Source organism: Lemur catta, chromosome 11 (genome assembly GCF_020740605.2).
Source record: "Lemur catta isolate mLemCat1 chromosome 11, mLemCat1.pri, whole genome shotgun sequence".
NCBI lineage: Eukaryota > Metazoa > Chordata > Mammalia > Primates > Lemuridae > Lemur > Lemur catta.
Window position 1 is genome coordinate 40,638,273 of NC_059138.1, and position 25,095 is coordinate 40,663,367.

General features: G+C 40.1%; 1 protein-coding gene across 9 annotated transcripts in view; it reads right to left on the reverse strand.

Annotated features, from left to right (window-relative positions):
• The window catches only part of LOC123647084 (gamma-secretase activating protein), a 92,413-nt gene that overhangs the window by 16,375 nt on the left and 50,943 nt on the right, over window positions 1–25,095 (reverse strand). For all 9 annotated transcript variants that reach the window (XM_045564295.1, XM_045564294.1, XM_045564293.1 and 6 more), the window contains 9 exons: window positions 21,640–21,732; window positions 21,292–21,509; window positions 19,625–19,694; window positions 19,000–19,082; window positions 15,467–15,520; window positions 6,918–7,046; window positions 6,041–6,099; window positions 5,293–5,324; window positions 2,878–2,939 (listed from right to left, as the gene is read on the reverse strand). In XM_045564295.1, coding sequence (XP_045420251.1) covers window positions 2,878–2,939; window positions 5,293–5,324; window positions 6,041–6,099; window positions 6,918–7,046; window positions 15,467–15,520; window positions 19,000–19,082; window positions 19,625–19,694; window positions 21,292–21,509; window positions 21,640–21,732 — 800 coding nt within the window. The remainder of the gene's footprint in view (window positions 1–2,877; window positions 2,940–5,292; window positions 5,325–6,040; window positions 6,100–6,917; window positions 7,047–15,466; window positions 15,521–18,999; window positions 19,083–19,624; window positions 19,695–21,291; window positions 21,510–21,639; window positions 21,733–25,095) is intronic.

Here is a 25,095-nt window from a genome sequence, read left to right on the forward strand (position 1 = left end):
GATGCTCTGCTCAGCAAGAGGCCTGGATCACTGCACCAGTAAACATGGGAATTGTACAACAGACATCATACATGCACAGATCATCTACTTAATATTTTAGGATATTCACATATGTAACACCCTGAGTAAAACCTAGCCCATGCCCTTCAGGGCCAAGACACGGTGATATCTTATTTCAATTCAGTCTCCTGCATTTGCTAATTAATTTGGCTTTTAAAAATTTAAATTTTTCTTCTGTTTAACAAATAGTACATATTTTTTGTGCTTCTCTCTTCTACAATAAACATAAAAAATTAAAATCACTCATAATCCTACCATGTACATTAACATTTTAGGGGTTATTTTTCCTTTTTTTCTGGTGTGCACACCCATTCTAATGTTTTGTAATCTGTTTTTTCATGTAATACTTTCCTTATGCCATCAAAAATTCTTTACCATACTAGTTTTCACGGCTTCACAGTATTTAATCTTATGAAAAGTACTATAATTGAATTATTTATTCCCTTCTTATACATATGGGATATTTCTTTTACTACTGTGAATAATACCACAAAAAAAAATCCTCATACAAAAGTTGTTTGCCATATCCTCAATTATTTTGTCAGACTAAATTCCTAGAAATGGAATTTATTGGATCACATATTTACTGTTTGCAAGACACTGTCAAAATGCCTTCCACTGTGCTTATACTAATTTTCAAGTGGTTGCAAATTCATGAGGTTATCCCAACTCTCCGTATCTTGAATTTTGCTAGTATGATGTTTAAATCTTTGCTAATTTGATAGGCAAAAAACCAAAATGAGGAACCCACTTGTGCTATTTGTCATTTGATCACAGCAATGCTGAACATTAGCAGTGGGTGGTTCTGAACATTTCCTTTTGAAAATTGGTCAGAGCCTTTGTCCATTTCCTTCCTAGTGTATCGTTTTCTTATTGATTTGTAAAATTTATACACTAAATGCTAATCATTTGTCACATATGTTGCAATTTTCCCCCAGATTTATTGTTTGCCTGTTTAAGTTTCATTGCATCAAATCTATCTTTTCCTATCTATATTCAATAATATATTTTAAAGTCCTTATTTCAATATTATTTAACTACCTGCTTATTTTATTTAAATTCACACAGTTTAATTTTTATATTAAACTCCTTAATCTATCTGATATTTCTGTTGGTTTATGGTATAAATGGTGGTATTTGGGGTAGGAGGAATCTAACTTAATTTTCTTTTACAAATGGTTAACCACTGACCAATAGATTTAAAAAAGTCCTTCTTCCCACGTTGATTTTAAATACCTTTTATTATACACTAAAGATTGTAATTTAAACTAGAGTCTATTGACTATTTTTGTATACACACTGATTGTTTCTATTATTGCAGATCAGTAACACGTTCAGACATCTGGTGACACCAGTTCCACTCCTCTTTGCCAAGTGAATCACTGAGTCAATTGTAAGAGAAGTTTCATTGGCTTTTTGGTTATAATTTTATTAAACCTAGACACTAAGGATTGGAAATGGAATATTGTTTTTCATTATTTTTTCTAACTGGTTAATCTTAATTAAAAAAAGAAAATACTTGTATGGAAATCACTAGCTTACTATCTTGCTGTTTATTATTTTCCATTTTCCCAGTTGATTATTTTGTTTGTTGCATTAGACAATCATAGCATCCTTTTTTTTTATTTTGGTTTCTTATTGTATTGGCTATAATTTTTAAAACAAAAAATTATAGTGAAAATATCAAAGATCCTTAACTTCTTTGTGATTTTAACAGGAATGCCTCCAGCAGTCCATTACAAAGGAGGCTGACTATTATTAGACTATTCTTTGTCTTACTGAGTTAGCATATTCCGAGAGTGGAATTTGACTTTTATCATCTTTTAGCACCTACAGAGATTATCTTTTTTTTCTTTGCCCTTGTAATATGATGAATTACATTAATAGATTTCCTAACATTAATATTAAGCCTTCCTGGAAAGAATCCAATTTGGCCATGTTGTATTTTCAAGAGACCACTTAAAGTATTTTAATTAGGCTTGTGATATCTATGTTCATAGAAAAAAAGAGATCATTGTCACATTTTGGTTTTAAGGTTATGATGGCTTTAAGTGATTGAGAAGCTTTCTATCTTATTTCAAAAAATACCTTACACAGCATGGGACTGATCTGGCCCTTAAGTTTCACAGAACTCATTAAATAACTTGGGGCCTTCTTTGGAGAAAATCTTTAACATTTTTTCCAATTATTTTATGGTTATTGTGCTTTTAGCGTTTCTTTTTTTCTTGGATCAAGTTTGGTAATTTCTATTTGCAAAGAAAACTATTTAACAAGAATTTTTAAGGGTAAAAATATAGATTTATATATTTCTCTAATATTTTTAAACTTGCCATATCTAAGGTAATAGACTGTTTCATTCTTAACTTCATACAGTATTAAAAATATATAAAATATTTTGGATTTACCAATTCTGTTCTTTATTTTGCTTTATGGTTCTTTGGTGATCCTACCAATTGGACTTCTTGAGAAATGTGATTCTTTAATTCTGTTGTATTTTAAACCCCAAATACAAATGCCACAAAGACATTGCTCTTTCCTTTTTAAAATTCTCACCACTTATCATGGTTTGTAACTATATGCTGATTGATGTGACTGATAAATGTGTGGTCTCCATACTCAATTGTGTATTCCAAGAGGGCAGAAGTCATGTATGTGTTGCTTACCACTGAACACACAGGGTCTACAGTGACTGGCAACAGCTATTTGTTGAAAGAATGAACGAAGAATAAAATTATAACAGGAAGTGCAATCTAGCCCTCTTCCCTCTTTGTGGGGCCCATTGTTTACTGTCACCTAAGGAGCCCAGAAACCACTCACCAGCCCCATCAGTAGCCTCTGGTGGTTATCTTCCTCCTGCAAGAGGGGCGTTAATCTTGGCTCTGAAATTAAACAGAGCAACTGTCAAACTCTGATAGTTTTCAGGAAATGGGTTAGAAGGAAGAAGAATCAGTCTGGGTTTCCCTTCTCTGTTTCATTGGGAAGACAACACTTCCCCGACAGGATGAAGAGTTTTCATTAGCTGAGGGTGCCCTGAGGGTGACAGCTGACCCTGTGACTCAGGTGGTACACAGAAAGCTCTGTGAGACAGAGGGAAAGACCAAGAAAGGAGGAAAACAAGGAACACATTCCCCAACACCAATAGGCTCTAGCTTTGATTTTTCTTCAACACTAAAACTCACCACTGACTAAGAACCTCTGCTCCACTGGTGACACAGGGAAGTGAGCCCTCTCTTAACCCTAAGGGGGCCATAAACCGAGGGACAGGGCTCAGTGGAAGGATTATGTGACCCCTATAATTCAGTGACTTTGGGAGTAATTGAGCTGAGAGGACCAGTCAATTACTGTGGCAAATAATACTAATTGGCACAAGTTATCAGACTGCAGAAGTGGCTAGAACAAGATGGAAAGCTGGTATGTAAGGTTAAATCAAATGGCACTTTCTCCACCATGATTTGCACTGCACTAGCAAGACCGGAGGGGCAGGCAAACAGCTCCTGGAAGATCTGCCCTGATGCTCCTCTGACCCCACTCCCTCGTGCTGTTTTCCCTCTCCTAAAACCTGAGGCCCAGCACCAAGCAAGATGGCAGAACTGCCCTGCTCGGCGGGCCAACAACTGCTTCTGGAGGGCACAGATACCTCTTGACCCCCAGGGATGCATCCTACCTGGATCCTATACAACCCTCACGAATAAGATAAAACAATTCAAAATGTGAGCCCAACAGCTCTGAATTTCACAGAATGTCCCGTTTCAGGCAGTGACGGCGTTCTTCATGGGAAACTAACACAAGCAAAGCACGTGCAAGGAAGGGGAAGAGTTTCCTGAAGTGCATTAAGAGAGAATGACCAGTAACAGGCTGCAAACAGTCCTGACGCACACACGGAGCAGGAGCTCTAAGCAAGGCAGGAGGGGAGATCACAACAGACCCCTGGCAATGCAAGGAGGGGGACCCTGAATCACACACAGTCACACACCTGTCTGGCAGGGCAGAGCCCTGGCTTCAGGCATGGATGGCCTGGTAACACAGGCAGAGGCAGGTGCCCCCCACACTCCCCAGCTATTCGGTGAGCCCAGGCTCTGTGAGCCTGGGCTGGACACAAGGTCACCATCACAGTTCACCGGGCTGTGTGCACAGCTGAAGGACGTGCAGCAATGCACTGCATGAAATGATTTCCACTAGGGTCACCCAGCATGTACCTAAAACATCCAAGCCCATGAAATAGGAGTGGAATATACAACAACAGCACATTGAGTGAAGGCTGAACTTTATGAGGTATAAAAATGCTCCTGTGACAACTACGAAAATGCTTGTACTGGAATGTCCTCAGCATTCCCCTCCCCCATTTCACCTAAGTCCCCCTTCTTTGTAAAGGCTTAATTCAGATGTCACCCTTCTGGGAAGCCTTTTCCAACCTAGGAAGCCTCTTCCAACCTCCCTGCCTCCTTCAACCATCCCCACCCCTGACCTAGCACCTAGGGGTTACCTAGTACCTGTGGCTTGGTTTAAAAACGGTGTGTTAGCATTTCTTCCTCACACACCAGTGACAAAGCAGCCACCTCAAGTACCCACATGGACTGAGCACTGCGCTGAGTGCTACCACATTAACCCACTTACTCTCATTTTCTCCTCACCTAGCCCTGAGGAGAACAACGCACGAAATGAATAAATGACTTGCCCAAGAACACACAGTTAGCACATGGCAGCGTTGGAATTTAAGACCAGTTTTGTCTGGCTCCTGAGCCCACGGCTCTTCCCAAAGAGCCACACTGTTTGCCTGAAGGCTCCTCATTCTTTGTACCCCTAGGACTTAGCCCAGTGTGTGCCCAAGTTTTAACCAAAATGAAGAGTGCATAAGTCAAAGACCCTGTATGGTCAGACAGCTGGAGAGAAAGCGGCACCAAGCCAAGGAATTGCCAAAGTAATTCCTGTGGGTACAGCCAGAGGGACGTGAGTTAGATCAACTATGTGATAAGAAATAATGAAAACCAGAGGACAAACACCCAGGGACTCCTTTAGCAAAAGCACATTCAGCGGCTGTCCCTGAAGGTCCTAGTGCCTGGACAGACATGGAAAGAGCAGTGTGGCCACTCTAACAGGAAGATGCTAAAGAGTGCTGCCTCCTTTGCACTACTGGAAGTGGTTTTCCTGCCAACCCGCAGTGGTAGGATGAACAGCGTGACACAGGACACACTGACTGAAATCCAGAAAGCTTCATCACAGGTCTTTTCTTACCCAAATTCCTCGCTTCTAGGTTAGAAATCACCCTACAAAGAAATTAGCCATGTTAGTCACACAGAAAGCATTTATCTTAAAAAAATTAAAGCCACAATACCATACACAAAGATATTCTCCTTTGAAAACCCATAAAACCACCGCACAAACTGTTCTCAGGCTGCTGGAAACCTCAAAAACTTCAGTCAATGTAGCAAAAACCACATTAGGCAATTATAAAATTTCAAAACCCTGTAGTGCCAACAACAGCAATAATTTAGAACAATTGCAGCTCTCAGTTATTGGGAATAATGGGGACAGAAAACAGAACAGAGGTTGGAATGGGGCCTATACTTTCAGCACTCTGAGATGACTCATCTATCCGGAAAATATGCTTTCAAAATAAGAGCAAGCTCACCAGCCCACTAATACTAAAAAAAAAAAAAAAAAAAAAAAAAAAAAATCAACCTACTGTCTGCCCTTCCCCCTAAGGAGTTCACTTAATAAAGAACTTTCTTTACCACTTATACATTATAAATCATCCATCCCCAGGTTGCAAGTCTTTGAGGTTTATCATATAAGCTTTTCCCTCTAGAATTTCCAGCACCAAACTCCAGAATAGGGCCCACGTGCCTGCATTCACGAAGCTGACAGTATCATTTTGCTGAGGATATCCAACAAAAGCAAGCTACTTCCATGAAAGACTGCCAACAAGATAACTGTAAAAGTTAACTATCTTACAGATACAATAACCTTTAATTTTACTTACTTTATTGCATCATCAAGAATATTCCTCACATATGCAGTGGACCTTCTTTTTCCTGTTTTCTAGGAGTGAGAACATGTCAGGAGTATGGAAGGTGAAGGTTTTGTGGATGACTTTTTTCACATCAAGGACATAATGCAATATAGGTAAGAACTTCAGAAAGAAGAAATACACTTTCCAGTTAATCAGAACACCTAGATTTTTAAAAAATTTTTTAAGAAACATTTTATCTGAAATAATTACAGCTCCATAGGAAGTTACAACTATGTTATATGTAACACTCAACTATATATGACAATTCTACAGACATCAAGTACCCTTCACCCCGTCTCCCCCAGTGCTTATATCTCAGATGACTATAATACAATCAAAATCAGGAAAGTGATATTGGCACAATGTGTGTGTAATTCTATGTCATTTCATGACATATGCACATTCATGTACCACCACAGTCAAGATACAGAATTATTCCATCACCCCAAAGATCTCCTTGTGCCACGCCCACATAGTCACATCCACTCTCCTCCCCTCAACTGCCCCAGCCCCTAGCAACCACTAATTTGGGAACACCTAGATTTTTTTATTTAGTAAATCAATTTTTAACTATAAAAGTAACCTGAGAACACACCCAAGCCATGAATGTTAATTGTACTTCTACTCTGAATGAGCTGAGCATCCTTTAACCTCCCCGAGTTTCAGTTTCCTCCTCAGGAGAACAGAGATCATAGGAGCACCTGTCTACAAATGACAATGTCAAAGTGCCCAGCCACTGGGAAGGGTACTGCAGACGTCAGCCAGCCTCACAGTTTAAAGGCATCCCCTGTGCCTAATCCAGCACCCTTTGGCTACACTTGCTTTGTTCTCACCGACCCACACGTACCTCTTCAGAGATCAGGTTGTGCCATTCTCTCCTGACCACACTGTTGTTATAGTGTAAGTGTGGCTTGGTGTACTTAACATATTCTAGGTTGGAGTTCAGTTTTTCCCAGTAGCCCTTAAAGCTGTGCACCTGTAGGAGACAAAAACACGAGCAACCTTAAGCAGCAGGCCCTGTGCCCAAACTGCCCAGCAAGTATCACGCCAAGTCTTATTTCCCCAGCTCTCACGTGGCAGCATTTCTGAGTATTTCCCATGAAGAATGGCATTCTCATCCCAACAGGAAGAGTCTTGCCTTTGCACTTCATTTTCTGTCCTCTTTTTATAACACAGAACTGCTGCTCATTTCCTAAAACCCATAGAACTCCCCCAGTTAAGGCTTAGCAGGGAAGCCTACGTTAAACACATCAAGTCATTTCCTCCCTAGGGACCCATTTTTATGACTTAGGTTGTGTCAACAGTGCCATGCTCACTCAGAGAATGTTCATAACATTTGGGGCAAGAGGACTCGGTTTACTTTCCTGCTAAGCTTATTTAATTCCAAAGATATTTTTCAAAACCTATCAATCAAAAAAAGATGAACTAATTTTACATTCAGTTGTCAATACTCCAGAATTTGTTGGCATTCTATCTAGTCTTTGATTTATTGATATAATTGTACTACCCTGAAGCAAGAATGAATTGTATTCATTTTTAAATAAAAAAATACAATGTTAATACATTTAATGTTGAAGGATACACTGACACAAATCATTTTTAAGCCAATGAAGACAGGTTTATGATACACACTTTCTTGCCAAAATATGTGCATTTATAAAAGATTTGACTGGGGCCAGGGGTACAATGTGTGGCTATAAAACAAAGTGAGCTATTGCCTGCTATGGTGACACACCTGGCTGGATTGCAAGGAAATAAGAAAACAAAATACACAGCAATAAAGAAAGATGCCCTAATGTTGAATAATAGAACATCATTCACATTTTTAGTCAAAGGACAGTCACAATTGGTTTGAAATGGATTTTGGAGTATCAGTAAAGGGAATTACACGATAATATTAACACTTGCTGTTTTTGAAGCCTGAAATGCCCATCCAGCCAACATCCCTTCTCCCAGAGACAGAAAAAATTCTTTCCAAGAAAGTCCCCCTTCCAAGGGAGATAAAAACAAACATTGGAGCCAGGTCTCGCTGCTCACTTGACCTACCTCGCTCACCTTTCTTTCCCTTTCCATTTATTTATGATAAATGTTCCTTTATCCACCCTCCTTTGTATTAGGGAAACAAACAAACAAATAATAAGACAAATCCTGCAGACATTTGGCAGCATTAGGTCCCTGACCGGAAGTCACTACAGCTTTCTGCTGTCTTGGTCTGGGTTCCGGCACACTATTGCCAAAAGCCAGAAAATGAATTGGTGTTGTGGGGACATCTAGCGGCCAATTAAGCTATTAATGCTGCCCGCTTTGCCACAGGAGTGCCATGATGCAGTTCACCCCGACCTTGCCCAGGACAGCACATGGGAGGGGAGAAACTTAGGTGCCCTCTACCTGTCTTCTGGCCTCGTCCTCTCAAGCCCCTGTCCTGACATTATAAGACCCCACGCATCACACTTCCTTCTCACTCCATTTAAAAATCCCTTTCCTCATTACCTTTTGGGGAGGAGGGTTCCTTTTTAGTTTTATTTTTAATTGACAAATAAGTGTATGTATCTATGGGTTACAATATGATGTTCTGATACATGTATATACTGTGTAATGATCAGACTGATCAGCATATCCATGTGTCAGCCAAGAATAAACAGGTAAACGGAGCCCTCCACAGGTCCACGGACAGGCTGTAGAGGGCTGGAGCACCCTCTGACTGCACGGAACAGGCAGCCTGCGTTTGTATAAGCACTTTTCTGGGGACATGGTCTTGCATCAGATTTTCAAAGAAATCTATAGCCTAAAATAGTTTAAAACCACAGAGTTAGAAGGAAAAGGATCTAAATTTAAAACAAAAGGAAAAATCTATATTTAAGTAAGAAATATTGTTAGGCAAAAGTCCCAAAAATATTTTCACATGAATTTATATGTCTTTCAGGGAGGCCACTGGCTTATTATAATAACATCTATAATATTTAAGAGAGTACCAAAAGAAAACAATTAAATGTATATGTCACTATTTGGTATCAACTAAATAACTGATGCAATTTTTTTAAGTTATAAGAATTCACAGAGATCACTGTAAATTGGAAGGTCTATTTGGAAGCCTTGCACGGGGGACGGAAATGGATTTGAGTAAGCGAAGGATAAGGAGAGGACAGTCCAGGTGGGCCCCTTGGGATGTGAGCAAAGACTGAGAGACCAGGACACGGGCTGTGGGTTTAGATCAGAGGCAAACAGACAACAGCACTTCATTTTCTGTGGGGAAGACAGCAGCCTCTTGCGTGTGGCTCCCAGCCTCGGCTGCCGTTAGAACCACGCAGGTCCCACCCCCAAGTAAGTTAATTGGTTTGGGGTGTGACCTGAGCCTCATGAGTTTCACAGGTTCCCCAGGTGATCCTAATGTTCAGCCAGGACTGAGAACACTGCTTGAGCATGTCTGAGTAATCCCAGTCACCTCCCACCCTCAAACGTATTACTCTACCTATACCTCTGGCTTAGAAGCTGATAAAGAACCAGCTGTCTGAAGACTTGTGATTGCGTGGTTTAAAAACAGGAGACGTGGTTAAAGATGAGCTTAAAGCCAATCTTTGAGGAATCCTAAATGCCAAGTTAACAGCAGCATGCTCATTAACCCAGAGAATAAGAGTAGCTCCAGCCTACCATGTTAGATGTTGTAACCCAGTATGGAGGGGAGGGGAGAGTAGGAATTTGAACAATCACATCCTAACAGCCAAGGCACAGCATCTCACCACCCAGGCTCAAGCATGAGCCTGGCAGCACAGACAACCACTCTAGCCGCCAACCAGCGCTTGGCCAGCCAGGTGGATGCCAAGTGCTGTACGCATCGGGACACCAGGCACCACGGTGAAGGCCACAGCAGCCCATGAAGCACATCATCAGCTACTTGAAAAGAGCTCATAGTGCTTTAAGAAAATAATTCATAAAAATGTTTTGTAAGAAAAACACCCATGAATTTAGCTACTTCTGGGAGACTCTGGTGTTAGAATTAACCAGATTCTCAAGGAATGACACAGGAGCATTTTCCTGCACAAAGGAGAGTTTTAAAGTTTGATTTTGAAAGAAGGAAAATTATTCCAAGTCTATTCTTCAGAAATAACCTCATTCTGTTTCTTAGGAAGATACAAAATAATTGCCAAATGTAGCCCATCACAACTATTAATTGAACACAAGAGGATCAACGGTTTACACCAAGGGACTGTTTCCCATTTATGATTTCGATTGCCAATGGATCCAAAAACAAACCAAAAAAAGCCCTGTGGTACTGGCTCATCTGCAAGTTCCTGCCAGAAAAAAACATCTGCCTTTCATTTCCAAAAGGCCTTCTGGCTTTGGTCCTACTTCTGCTGATTAACCAGCATCTTCGTACAGGAGAGGAGGCCAATTCAGAGAGAACACTTCATCCTGTGTGCCAGGACTCAACCAGCAGAGCTAAAGTATTGTATCAATCCTGTCCGGCTCTTCAGTGGATCCCATCTCGGTATCAGCTTTTACTTACAGCCCCCAGAAACACAGCGACCCACCTCCTCCATCGTAGGCAGAATACAATAGAAAATGTCTACTTGTACATAAAGCTAGCAAGGCACCATACTAAACTAAGATGCTCCAAACAGGAACATCCACACACAGGACAAGTGACAAGAAGTCCTCATGCTGCCCACTGAGGGAAATGAATGCTGCAACTTCAAAGTCTCCTGAATATAAATGGACCTTCTCCTCCTTCCTCAATATCTAGCAAAAGTTTCCCCTCCTTTGCCCAGTTAGGTAACTCTATTATCCATTTTTAATGGACTGGATTTTTTTTAACGAAATCAACAAATATGGCTGTAAACTATTCCATCTCAAAAATCAGCAAATGCCCTGAGAAAGCTACTGCTAAGATATTCCCTTCCTCTCAACCTTAAAAATTAAACATTGTGTCTTTGACCACAACTATGAGTAAGAGCAGGACAGCCTAGTGGCTGGTGGGAGGGGAACAAAAATAGGAGTCCTTGGGTCCTGAGTCTGTTCCTAAATTTCATCATCTAGGAAGCAGATTGAAGATACCTCATCTCTACAGAAATGACAGGCATGAATTCACCAGCCTCATGGTCTGTTTATAATAAGTAATGCTGTTTTGTGACATCATAAAATTATGGTTTCTGATATTAACTGAACTCACTATAACTATTAGTGATTGTCCCACAAAATATATACAAACTAAACTGTGAAAAATTAATATTTCCCACACATCCAACTGACACTTCCAGACATGTTATACCTTGGTCAAAGCAACAATTCTAATTTTTAAAAGTTATAAGTTAGATTGTAATTGTGCTAATACTTTGGATCTCTAACAAACCTTTTGATTGTGGCAGCCAAGGGAAAAAAGTGTCTTTTGTGCTTCACTAAGCAATGAACTATGCTCTGTCCAATTAAAAGAATATCTTTTTAAAAACACTTTTTAAGTGAAGCAGCATACAGACAGTCTCTAAATGGAGAACAACCTAGGTGTCACCTGTACTTTTCCCAGTTGCTCAGGGGCATCAGGCCACTGAAAGACTTCTGCACTGACACCCTCACGTGTGAGTGGCTATAAGCAGGAAGGAGCTTTAATTCTTTCTAGCCTTCCAAGGTAGTTAATAATCTCTAAACAAGTGATTAAATACACTAAAGGTATCTAACTTTAAAAAGACTTTGGTAGGAGTACCCCATTTCTCCATTGTCCATTCCTTTATCTTTATGTTTAAGTTATGTTTCCATTTTGTGTGTAAGACAGGGTGTCTCAGTCTGTTGCCCTGGCTGGAGCGCAGTGGTGTCAGCCTAGCTCACTGCAACCTCCAACTCCTGGGCTCAAGCGATCCTCTGCCTCAGCCTCCTGAGTAGCTGGAACTAGAGGTGCATGCCACAATGCCTGGCTAATTTTTTGCTATTTTTTTTTGTAGAGATAGGGTCTCGATATGTTACTCAGGCTGGTCAACTCCTGGGCTCAAGCAACCCTCTGCCTCGGCCTCCCAAAGTGCTAGGATTACAGGCATGAGCCACCATATCCAGCCTGTTTCCTTTTTTAAAAAAAATCCTTACATGCTTCCTGTGGTTGGATAGTTTTAATAGTATCTCTTCTTATTATAAAAATCAAGGGCAATTTTAACCTTTAATGAAAGTCACCACTTCTGTAGAGCAACCCATAGTTTAGAGGGATAAAATCATTCTTGGGAAGGTCACTCTTGATGACATTCCTTTTAAGGCAAGGACCTTGTTTCAATATACTTCTCGTAAATTCTTTCAGGAACCATTTATAAAGTGAGGAAATCTTTTGTCTTTCAGGGAACAATTTTCTAATTCAACTGGTTTATGCACCCTAATGTGTTCATATATGTCATAGTCCACTCTAGCCACAAACTGGGTGGTTTATAAACAGAAATTTTTTTCTCATAGTTCTTCAGACTGGGATGTCCCAAATCAAGGTGTGGGCAGATCTGCTGTCTGAGGAGGGCCGCTTCCCAGACAGCCGTGTTTTCACCGTTACCTCCCCCATGTGGCGGAAGGGGTGAGCTAGCTCTCCGGGATCTCTTTTGTAAGGGCCCTAATCTCAATCACCAAAGCTTCTACCACTTAAAATCATCACCTTGGAGGTTAGGACTTCAACATAGAAATTTCAGAGGGACACAAACATTCAGACCATCGTGTATATTAAATACTCACAAAGTGCTCCACTTCATGCTAATTTTGCAGAGAGCATAGGAGGAAAGAGCATATATAGTTTCTTTTTCCCCTTCCCTCTCTTGATTCCTTATCACAGCACTCGTCTACCAAGGAGAATGGAAGTATGGTCAGAGTAAAGAGGGATCCCTCGGGCCTCAAGGAAAGAGTCTGGCAGCAAGCACACCTCCTCAAGGGAATTTACGATTCAAGTGTTGAGTGTCCAGAGCCAGCTCCTACCAGGGAAGCATGACAAGAACAGTCCCATAACTGGGACTAGGGAGGGAGCAGCAGAGGGTGGGATGTGCCAATGCAATCAGGTCCATGTGGTGTAATTAAGCTGGGGCCTGGGGTAGAAGAAGTAGGTTAAAGGCAAAGGCAGCAGCTTACAGTGAGTGGTACTGTGCAAGGAGAGATGGGGAAACAAATGAGCACTCTCAGGGCCAGGTGTTCTGTGAACCAGAGGGTGCTGATCAGTCTCCCACGCTGAGCGACTGGGGTGGGGGTGGAGGCAGCAGGTCAAACTAAATCCAGTACCATCTTCTCTTGAGCGCAAGGCCAGTCCAGCAGTGTACTCTGCCTTCCCTGATGGATCATGTCCGTGTGGCGAGGGTCTAAGAGATCTGCAATGCATCAAACTTGTCCTAGGTAACCGCTAGCGTATGAACACACGTGGAGCTGCCAAAGAGCTCCCACACATGTGTGGGAGTGGTTAACGGGAAACAACTGCAAAGCCAAATGCTAAAGATATGGGGAGAAGAGAAAAAAGTGAGGAGAAAGATGGAGTGAAGGTCAAAGGAGAAGAAAACATGGAAGACATAACACATCATTTTACACACACACACACACACACACACACACACACACACACACACACACACACAGAAAGCAGAGTGCAAAAATAAGCTAGTTTGTGCCTAAGCAAAGCCAAATCATATTCTTAGATTAAGCCAATGGGTAAAAAGCTCAAGAGGACCTTCCCATCACTCTTTTGTACTTATTTTTTTTAAATGAAAATACACAGCGTCAATAAGGTTATAGTAAAACTGATTAACTCACAAATCCCTTGTAACAGTGTAAATTATCACAACTTATGTTGAATATCAACTTAGCAATAAAATTAAAAGCTATAAAAACTGTCGTAGTCTTTCACCCAGTGATACTCCTGGGTACTTAGCCTTAGGGGAACAAATCAAAAGAAAAACTGTATGTATAAAATATTCACTGCAACATCATTTTTAACAGCAAATTTTTTTAAGGGGGCTAGAGACTGTCCCAAAACAGAATGATTAAGTGAATTAAGACACAGCAACCCTGTGGAATCCTATAGAGTTTATGTAGCAACATGAGAAACACATAATTTGTAATATTTATCAAATATCTCTAGATCACAATTACTACTAGGTAAAACATGCATACCTATGACAAAGACCAAGGGGAAATAGGGGGAAATACACAGCTGATATATTATGAACTGCAGAATTATACAGTTCTTTCAGAATTTTTTTTCATTAGATTGTTGTTTGTCCATTAAAAACATGGATTTGATAGGACTACTGGTAAAGGCAGAAACAATGAAGTGAAAGGGTGGAATCTCTTAATACGCCTTTTGAACTATTAATAAAACCTTTCTTTTCCCTTCATCTTCCTACATTAGCAGGGCTTCATAGCGGTCGCACGCTTCTGCCTAGAAACACAGCCCATCCCTCTGTCTTTAGGGACTCTTAGGATCAAAACCTAGAACCACTAAAGCCAGCTCCAATCTGCCCTCTCTTGCCCTGGTCCATCACTGTGATCTCAAACACTGTGGCCTTCCCCCAGCTGCCCAGGGCTGGCCAATCCTTCATGGATCCCAAAGAATGCAATGTATCTAATAAATAAAAGGCAGCAGCACACTGCGCCACCTGCTGCCAGATGCTGACATTTTCCAGTCCACACTGAGCTATAATTACCAGGAGGCAAAGCCAAAAGCAACAAAGCAGCTTCAAGGAAGCTTGGCTAAAACACTCCCCAGTTTTTAACTACATGCATATTCTTTTCTACTCACCCCCCACGCCCTATTCTCCCTGTTGTCCTCTGGAACGCTTCTGAAACCACCAGACTGCAGAAAGACACTAATAGCTACAGCTTAATGTTCAGAGCTTGACTGAGACCACGTGACGAGCCAATATAGATCACGCTTGAGAAACAGAAAAGCTGTTCTTAGAACCAAAGGAAATTAGATAATTCCAGCCCAGGTTACTTAATGGTTTTAAGATGGGAAATTGTGTGTGTGTGTGTGTGTGTGTGTGTGTGTGTGTGTGTGTGTGTGCATGTGCACACAGCACGTTTTGAGTTAGAGACAATGCAAATGAGGTAAAAACAGCTACCAGGCTCTCTAAAGATAATTCACAAGAACTCCTCCAGCATGGACTGGTTTGAGGCACAGTGGCAAGTGCCAGTTCCATGCAGTTTAGGTTGAGCGCCGCAATTCTCTCCTATCTTCAGGAAACTTTCCTCTTCAAAGAGCATGTCTAAAAATCCCCATCATACTCTGACCACTCACCCACTTAGGAAGGAATCCCCAGAGAACCAGCCCAACGCCTCCAGCCCCTACACCCTGCCCTGCCCATTTGCAATCCCTTCTGGAACCACCATAATACTCAGGGCAGCAGAGCTTTATTTAGTCACATATGTCTGTGCTTTAGTCACTCGCTGTAAGGGACTTACCTTCATAAGAGGCAACTCGATGTCTTCTGTCACAAGGGTTATTCCAGGAATTTCCTGCAGTGGGGAAAAATGTATATACACAACTGTTCAATGTATCAACTGCCACCAGCTCAAGCTTTCAGGAAGTGTTTCTGCACAGACAGAAGCTGAGGGCAGCCTCCAGTTTGCTAATCTCTACTTTAAATAAACCTTGGAGTATATAAATATCAGGGAACACAGCATATCTCTTGTCTCGGGAAGGGAAATATTCTTTAAAGTCACAATCAGAATAGTTGACAGGGTCTCTAAAGGAAAGGAAAAGACTATGAAGAAACAGAGAGCAAATGGTTTATTTTTTTATACGTTTCTACTTAGGACAAAATGAGGCAAATTGCATTTGCACCAAATGTAATGATAAAGGCGAACTGTTCTGTCATTTGTACTCCTTCCTCCTCCTTTCACTTAAATGTCTTATAGTTGGTCACTGGCTCACTAGAAGTAACCAAGAACAATTGGATTCTTCCATGACTTGAGAGGAAAATGTTTCTGTCCACCTTAATTTCATAAATAAGAGCTCCCGATAAAGAGCTTCTGTGGCGCTACCACCACGGTGAATCTGAAAGGTGAGCAATTCACACCAGGAAGTCCCAATGGTGACACTCGGTGTTAACCAGTAAACATTAAAATAGAAATTTAATAAGAAGAAAAACTTTCAAAATTGCCCTTTATTCACTGTTATTTTGAAAAGTGTGTCCCTATGTTAATTATGTAATTAGCCTCTCATCTGGTCAATTCAGCTTTCATTTCCTTAAGAAAATAGATGGCATATGAGAAAATAATTAAGGAAATGTTATATTGAAATAAAAATTGGCATTTGTTTAGAATTTAAATGGCATAGATTTAAAGGATATATAATATTCTTGTGAAAAGGGGCATTGCAGCGATGGAGAAATAATTTTTTCAGAACATTCAAGAAGCTGAGTTCTGCACTGTGACAATAGAAAGCCTGTGACAGGAATCTATTATGTGCTTCATTCAGCATTACTCAGCAACAGAAGATACACTTAAAAAGCATTAAAATTTTACCACAGTTTTAGGTTACCAATAACACTTTAAAAATAAGTATAACAATAGCATTTTACAATAGATATAATTGTTTGAGAAGCATAATTCAGGATTATGTAACAGTACCATATTTTCTAGTGTCTTAAAAATCCAAGTCAGTTTTCTCCATATGGAGGGACGAAATTAATGTTTTCTATTGTGGCAACCTTTTATTAAGGTCATAGCATTAAGAACACTTGTAGGTCAGGCATGGTGGCTCACACCTGTAATCCTAGCACTCCAGGAGGCCGAGGCAGGAGGATCCCTTGAGCTCAGGAGTTTGAGACTAGCCTGAGCAAGAGTGGGACCCCATCTCTACTAAAAATAGAAAAATTAGCCAGGCGTGGTGGCACATGCCTATAGTCCCAGCTACTCGGAAGACTGAGGCTGGAGGATCACTGGAGCTCAGGAGCTTGAGGTTGCAGTGAGCTGTGATGATGCCACTGCACCCTACCCCAGGACAACAGAGTGAGACTTGGACTCAAAAAGAAAAAAAAAAAAAACTGAACCCTGCTCCTCACTACCCCTGCTTCAAAAGAAAAAACAAAAAAATTTTTTTAAAAAGAACAATTTGTAGGCCGGGCGTGGTGGCTCACGCCTGTAATCCTAGCCCTCTGGGAGGCCGAGGCGGGTGGATCGCTCCAGGTCAGGAGTTCGAGACCAGCCTGAGCGAGACCCCGTCTCTACTAAAAATAGAAATAAATTATCTGGCCAACTAAAAATATATATAGAAAAAATTAGCCGGGCATGGTGGCTCATGCCTGTAGTCCCAGCTACTCGGGAGGCTGAGGCAGTAGGATCGCTTAAGCCCAGGAGTTTGAGGTTGCTGTGAGCGAGGCTGATGCCACGGCACTCACTCTAGCCCGGGCAACAAAGTGAGACTCTGTCTCAAAAAAAAAAAAAAAAAAAAAAAGAACAATTTGTGAATTAGAGAAAGGAAAACAAATGATTTACACCAGTGCTAAAGATAAGCATAGGCTCATAGAATTTCAGGATTAGAAGAGAACTTTAAAGTAACCTACTCTGACCACAAGAAGTTTAAAGCGACATGGTAAACCCCAAGATAAGCTCAGTACCCAGAGGTTAGAACTGTGGGTTCCTTTATATTGGACTTCCTGATGTCACTCTGTGTACCTCCACAATGGCACCTCTGCCCCACAGAGTCTCGAAAAGTGCGTAAGTGCTGCGGTGTCATTGTCCTCAGGATGCTATTCTCATACCACATTCACTTAACACATTCTCAGTGTTTTAACACAACCCTGGGAACTAGTGGTCCAGGCCCTGCCTCCCGGACACTTTGAACACAGGACTCGACAGCAGGCGGTGAGGGGAGGGAGCTGAGATGTGCATTTCCTGACTGTGGGCCGGTGTAACCTGCAGACTTCCTGCCACATCACCGCACAGTCTGCATGTACATTCGCAAGCGTTCTTAAAGAAGAACACAGCAGCCTACGCAGGAACGAGCTCAGGTCTTACCCTTATAATTCTACGGTTAGGCACAAAAACCTAATAACTATTAATGATAAAAGAAAAAAAAAAACACAGGTTGCCTTTAGGAAAACACTACCACTGTGCATACCAAAAACTTAGAAGTGAATCAAACACACTTGACACACCTTTTTTAAGGACTATATTCAGACACGATCTAAATACAAAATGGGAAGTTTCACAATTTATCCTAGTACATATTTTCCTATGTCTGTGTTACCTAAATTCAGTTTATTTTTCTAAATGCCTTTTTGATACAAACCGCTGCCTCAAAACCAAGCACACAGTTCCAACCTCTAAATATGAAAGGAAAAGAGGCAGAACTTTCTCAGGCGCAGCCTAAGCATGGTTTTCACTTGCTAGTTCAACCAAGCTCGGTTTACTGCACCGTGCTAAAGAGAACACGAACAGTGTTTTAGCTCACCACTTCCTAATCTGAAAGCAGGGAGTCCAGACCTACAGGAAGAAAAGGCTGAATGGAGTGAGTGCGCCTAAGATTGTTGCCTTTGACTGATCTTGAAGCTCTAGAGTTATTACAGATTTTATGAGGCTGGGAAAAGGGGCCAGGAAAGTCCTAATCTACCAAGTATAACAGCAATGATCCAGCCAGTCCTCATTTGTAAAAACCTAATGAACATTTTAACCCACTCTAGTCACTAAGAAAATTAAAATAACATTTTATAAAAACACCATTATAGAAGTTTAGTTCTGCCTGGTAGTAGGAAGAGTAATAAATACCCTGTGTATCTTCTCCGTCAACTTCACTGTTTTTCATATAAATATTTTTGGCCAACAAGCAGGGACTCACCATTGCTTTTCTGCCAGAAAATTTCAGCTCAGTTCCTTATCAGTCACAACAGAAATCGAAATCACAACCTTGGTTACTGTAACGGGGATGTCCTACAACTGACCCATAACCGTGAATTTTTAATTGCATGCAGAATACAAAGTTTTAAACTTACTGTATTCCAAGTGAGCACTGAGGAATAAGGCAAAAGTTTGTCCACATTACTTGTCTCTGGATATACACTCCAATATGAAGAAGCTGAGTATATTTTTGAAAGATTAAAAAAAAAAGGTGTGGTTTAATAAGAAGGCAGCTGACTTATTTCAAACAAACCAACAAAAGTTTTCATAGCCTACCCCTCATCCTCAAAAGGTTAACCATTATGATTTTATCTACTGACTAAATTGTTCAGGTTCTGCTTTTTCACAATCAGAATAATTTCAAAGAATTTTTATTTAGCACTGTATCTACCCAGATGACATTATAGCACTTCATGTGGAACCAGCCAAAACAAAACCAGGCTAAAAAAGTTATATTTTACTGAAAAAAAACAATCCCTAATAAGGTCACAGAATCAAGATCCTATCTCATATCTCATGAGTCTCTGAACAGCCACTGCTTCTCAGGAAACCACAAGAGAATGAAATTTAATTAGCTGCTGACTGCAATGGAGTATTTTTTATAAAAAAGTGCTCCTAAGCAGAGTTTTGACAGGTTGAGGCATTCATTATCAATTTACTGCTTTCCCTCAAGCAAAAGGGTCAAGTATTCAACTTAAGGTGCAACATCAGCACACTTACCAATTATAAATTCCTGAATGAGGTCAAATGAATGGCAGGCAGAGACGTTCTCAGAAACCCATTGAATAATCTTTAGAAAGTAAGACAGAACTCTGTTGGTATTTAAATCTATACGCCACCCCTGCCACCGAAGAAGTACAAATATATATGAATCTTTTAAATTCTGCATCTATTTTGGAATTGCCTAAGAATGTATTCACTTCTACACTATCTTCAAGATATATGATGCAATTCTGGGTAGGTAAAGTAGTATTAATGAGATCCTTTTTATACACCTTTTTAATAAATGTCCTTGGTTGGTACCCAAATAAATCTTCTTCAAACCAATGTTTATTTGTTTTGACTAGAATGGGTCACGTTATAGCAAAGCACCAGTGGGAAGGGCTGTGGGATACAGGAGAAAACAAAGCAGCACAAACCACCAGGCTTGGAGGCAGCAGGCCGGGGTGTGAATCCCAGCTCAGTCCATCAGTGTGAACGCTGTACACCAGTTAACCTGTGTGAGCGTCACTCCACTGCCATCCCAAGGGAGGCATGGTCCCTGCTCTATCGACAGCTCTCTCAATCCCCATAGCCATCCTCACCTGCTGCAGCAATGACAACACTCCCTGTTTGCGACCTCAGAACTGATGGATATCATAAAGCCATGCCTCCCCATGATGCACGCCCACATTCTGTTCCCACCAATAAGCTGTTTTATTCCAAACCTATGTATGCTAGTTGTGCTTATTTTCACAATTAGGTAATTTAATAAAATATCACTGTAGACAAGTGAAATACAGATGCAAAAAGTGTCACTGGGTCAATAAAAGTTGAATGCTTTGGAAAGACTCAAAGGTACGTCTCTAAAACACTTACTAAAAAAACTAGATGTAGGTTAGACAAATATAAAAGACTGGGTAAAAAAATGCCTGATATGTACAGATTGCTTTGGAAGGGTCTTTAAATTATTGTTCTTAGAAATAAAAATCTTTAAAAAGTAACAGGAAGTTAAAGATGACACATTCCTAGTGGTTTTATGTAAGAAAAATGACTCCGAACTCCAATTAGCTGATGCACAAAGGTCTTAATTTACATCAAAAGGCCTTAAATGTACATTTTTACGCTTTGGTGTAAAATAAAATTTCTACTGTATTTTTTTTAATTAACCAGCCACCCATTGGTCCCAGCCAAGTGTGATAAGGGGATTTTCTCTGACTTCACACGATAGCTGTAAAAATTAAATGACAAGAGAATGTATGAAAGTGCTTTGTAAACTATAATGTGTGATACAAATATAAGCTATCTTTATTAAAAGTGTTATAAATATCTGCCACCAGTTTTTAGCCTTTGACATTTGTGCACCAAATATAGACCAGGAGAAAAAGTAAATATTTGAGAAACATTATTGACTGAGCATTTCTTTGGAATGTTACTTATATAGTTTCACATTGATTCACAATATGGAAAAGAGAGAACTCAAAAAACAGACATACCCTCAGCCTGAGGTCTTGTAAGGATCCATAAAAATGGACCACAAAAGAAGAATATATTGGAATTAAGACAGAGACCATAAACCTCACTAGCTGTTACCAAATGAAAATAACTTCTGATCATTTTCAACCACTAAATAAAGTACATTCGGTGTTGTCTATTTGCTAATTTTTAAACGTGAGCTATATTCGCACCTGGCCTTCCAGGACCTGCAGGCCTCGGCCACAGGACAGCACACAGTGCAGGGCGGCCATCTTCTCACAGTCTAGGCAGGTGTTCCATAGGAACCGTAATAAATACGACTGGTTGAGGAGTGCTCTATAGAGCTTTCCAGAACAACAATCCAGGACCAGGCACCCTGACAGTGACTGTAAAGGACTTTGAGGTAGCATATCAATCATTTCATTATTTCCTGGCAAAAAAACAAAAGACAAGAAAAAAAAATCAGGAAATAAAAGAACCTCCTCTCACCCAAACATAGATATCAAAGTCAAAATAAACCCAAATGGGCCATATCCATGAGAGAAAAACTAAAGTCATACCTGTCTGAAAGAGACTGTGGCAGATCAAGTCCGGATGTTGAATGTTAAGCAGATGGAAGAAATGACCAGGTAAGTAAACAGCCACATAATAGTCTATAAAAGAGAAAGGTTTAAGTCATCTACATGTGGTAAGAGCTATACAGGTACAGATAAAGCCCAGAACTTCACACTATCCCTATTTTTCTTTGAACTTCTTAAAACACCAAAGTTCTTACCAATGTAATAACAACCCGTCTGATGCCAATACATTTCATCTCACTAGCCAGATCTCATTTATTTCTATCTATGGCTAATTTTTTCAGAGATTTAGCCTTGGTTATCTTGATTTATACCTGTAGTTTTGTTTCTAAGTGAATTGTGGCTTCATGTGAATCTAAATGACCTCTGAGAACAAATCAGAATAAAAAATATCAAGCAACATGAATTATTCTTGAATCTGAAAGACTGGGAATAGCTCATAATGGGAATTTTCTTCATAATTTCTGCCAGTTTGGGGGAAGCTCTAAAATTTAGTTCACCAGGTTTGTCCATTCATCATCATCATCATCATCTTGTTTAGAGAAACTTTAAATTGATATTCATCAAAACAATCTCTGCAGACACACTGACACTTTATGAAGTACTAATTTAATTCCTTGCATAGCTAGCTGCCTAGAATTCATACCTTCGGTCCCTGCACTAGATATTTTTGTACCAAGAACATTTGTACCCAGATTGAGACAAGGTGTAAAAAATAGGTTTCTGGAGAATGGGAGGGCAGAAGTAGCCCTTGCCAGTAATTTTTCTAGGATCTTAGAAAAAACAAATTCACATGATAGTAGTGAATTTTATATAGATGAAACATTTAGATTATAAATAAGCCAGCTAGCCTCCTTTCTCTAAGAAGGAAAGAAACACATGCTAATCATTTGCATAGAAGGCGTTCTATGGAAAAGAAAGGAAAGAGGATATAAAACTCAAACCAGTTGACTTATAAGTGTCCTTTCAGTCAACATGGATTAAATGATGTTAAAGTGACTGGCACAAATGGTTGTGATAATCTTATTATGACAATACTTTGGTAGAAGCACACAAATAATGATACAGTGGGACATAGGGAAAGGGTTCGGGCATCAAATGAACTAGTTAACTCCTAGCTCTACCACTTAGCCAGTTAATTAGGGTGGTACTATGTCCCTGGGAGAGGTGACATTTGAAAATATAATAGGGTATTCTGGGGTGTCACATCTTTGGGGTAAGGGTAAGGGGATTCCTATTGGCATTTGGTGAGTAGGCTCTAGAGATATTCAGTCCCTACATGTGTAGTAGTAAATATGTCAGCAGTACGTGTGGTGGGCTGCATGACCTCGACTGAAGATACTCATGTGCTAATCCCCAAAGCCTGTGAGTATGTTAAGAGAGACCTTATAGATGTGATTAGCATCTTGAAATGGGGAAAGTATCCTGGATTATCCAGTTGGACCCAATGTAAGCATAAAAGTCCTTATAAGGGGAGATTTGACTACAGAAGAGAAGACGACCATATGACAAGAAAGCAATGGAGTCATGTGGCCACAGGCCAAGAATGACCAGCCTGTAGATGCTGGTGGAGGCAAGGAACGAATTCTTCCCTGGAGCCTCCAAAAAGAAGCCAGTCCTGCCCACACCTTGACTTTAGCCCCTTAAGACTCATTTTCAGACTTCTGACATTCAGAACTATAATAGAATGTTTGTATTGTATGAAGCCCTAAGTCTGCGGTAATTTGGTACACAGTAACAACTAAGTAGAATGTGCTAATTAGACTGATGTGATCATTCCACAATGCATATGTGTATCGAAACACCATACTGTACCCCATAAATATATATAATTACAACTTGTCAATTAAAAATAAAATTTAATAAGAAAAACTAATATAGTATCCCTCAAACAAATGACACCAAAATAAGCCTGGGTACACATCTCACCTTTTCTGAACCCCAGTTTCATTACCTATAAAATGGGGATTATATCACCAAGAAGAATTGCTATAAGGATCAAGATCTTTTAAGTAAAATACTTAACATGTAGCATTCATTAAATAAATGATAGCTTTTTATTTATAAACGTATCTTTCTTATATAGAAGTGTTTGGGGTTCATGGAGAATTTCAAAACACTGTTCTTTAATATTTCAATCAATATAAGCTCCTTTAAACAGGGTGACAATTCAGGGAAATTGCATGCAATTAATAGCAAAAAAATACATTACTCAAAAAAATATTGTCAGAAAAATTACTACTAGAACAGTTTTAATCTTGGGTACAATTTTGTGCCCATAAAATATGCTTAAGGAGGAAAGATAACTTATGTAACACAGCCTGTTTTCACAAAGCTTCATATTTCTGCCCTCTCCACACTCTGAAGACCACAGATTAAGTCATGCCTGCGCTTTTCAAGTCATTCCCAGGGGTAAACAAAAAAAAAAAAAAAAAAGAGGAGGAGGATACCTTTGCCCTAAAAAAATGCTAAGTTTTCTTAGTGGAAAGTTTCCCACATCACTCTTGAGATGGGACGCTGATACATTATTGCTGGTAAGGTCAAGCCCCAGACCCAGGAAACCTTACATTTATATCTCTCTTGTCACAGGAAGCAGTGGAACCAGGCTTCTCAAGGCCATTTCCCACAGGTTCAGAGATCATGTTAAGATTTGCCACATACTGGCCCCACTTAGCCTAAGATATCTAACCACATCAGTAGTATCATTCAAAATAAAAATCTTTTTATGGACTTTCTTATCAGTTTTAGTTCTCACTTTGCATAGTTCTCTCACATTGCACTTTCCTAAACCTTTGTCATGACAGTAGACAGTCTGGGAAATAGGGATGGAAAAAGACATCAAAGAATCATGTGCTCTAAACCTGAAGTGTTCTTTTCTTAAATATTGTGCCATGTCCCATATGTAGGCAAGTAATAGTTCTAGTCCTCAGTCTTGTGCTAAACTGTGCCCCACATCCCAATTGGCATGAAAAAGCAGTTTTCAGTAGGGAAGTACGATAAACGCTTTTTAGATTTTCTTCATTACAGACTCCTTTAATATGCTCAAACCTAATACTCAGGTTCCCTTCACCATATTTAGTCAATGAAAGCAACTCACTCAAGTTGATCCATAAATCATTAATGGGACTTGGAAGATTTTCATGATTAGCAATAGGAAATGCACAATTTCCCAAAAGCCCCAGCCTCTCTAGAAGTAAGAGACAGCATGATGGATTATTTCTCATAGGCAGTTAGGGAACATCCCACACACAGGTATCATTTCTATACTAACAAATGGCTTTTAAGACTGCTGCCAAAACATGGAGCTCACAGCCTAGGCTCTCTAAAAAGGGAGACACGTCCCACAGGCCCAAAGGCCAATGGAGTTAAGAAGGGGTGTGTTCCAGAGAAAACCTTCTCCTCCACTGGGCTTCAAAAGGGTCATTGATAGTCATCACA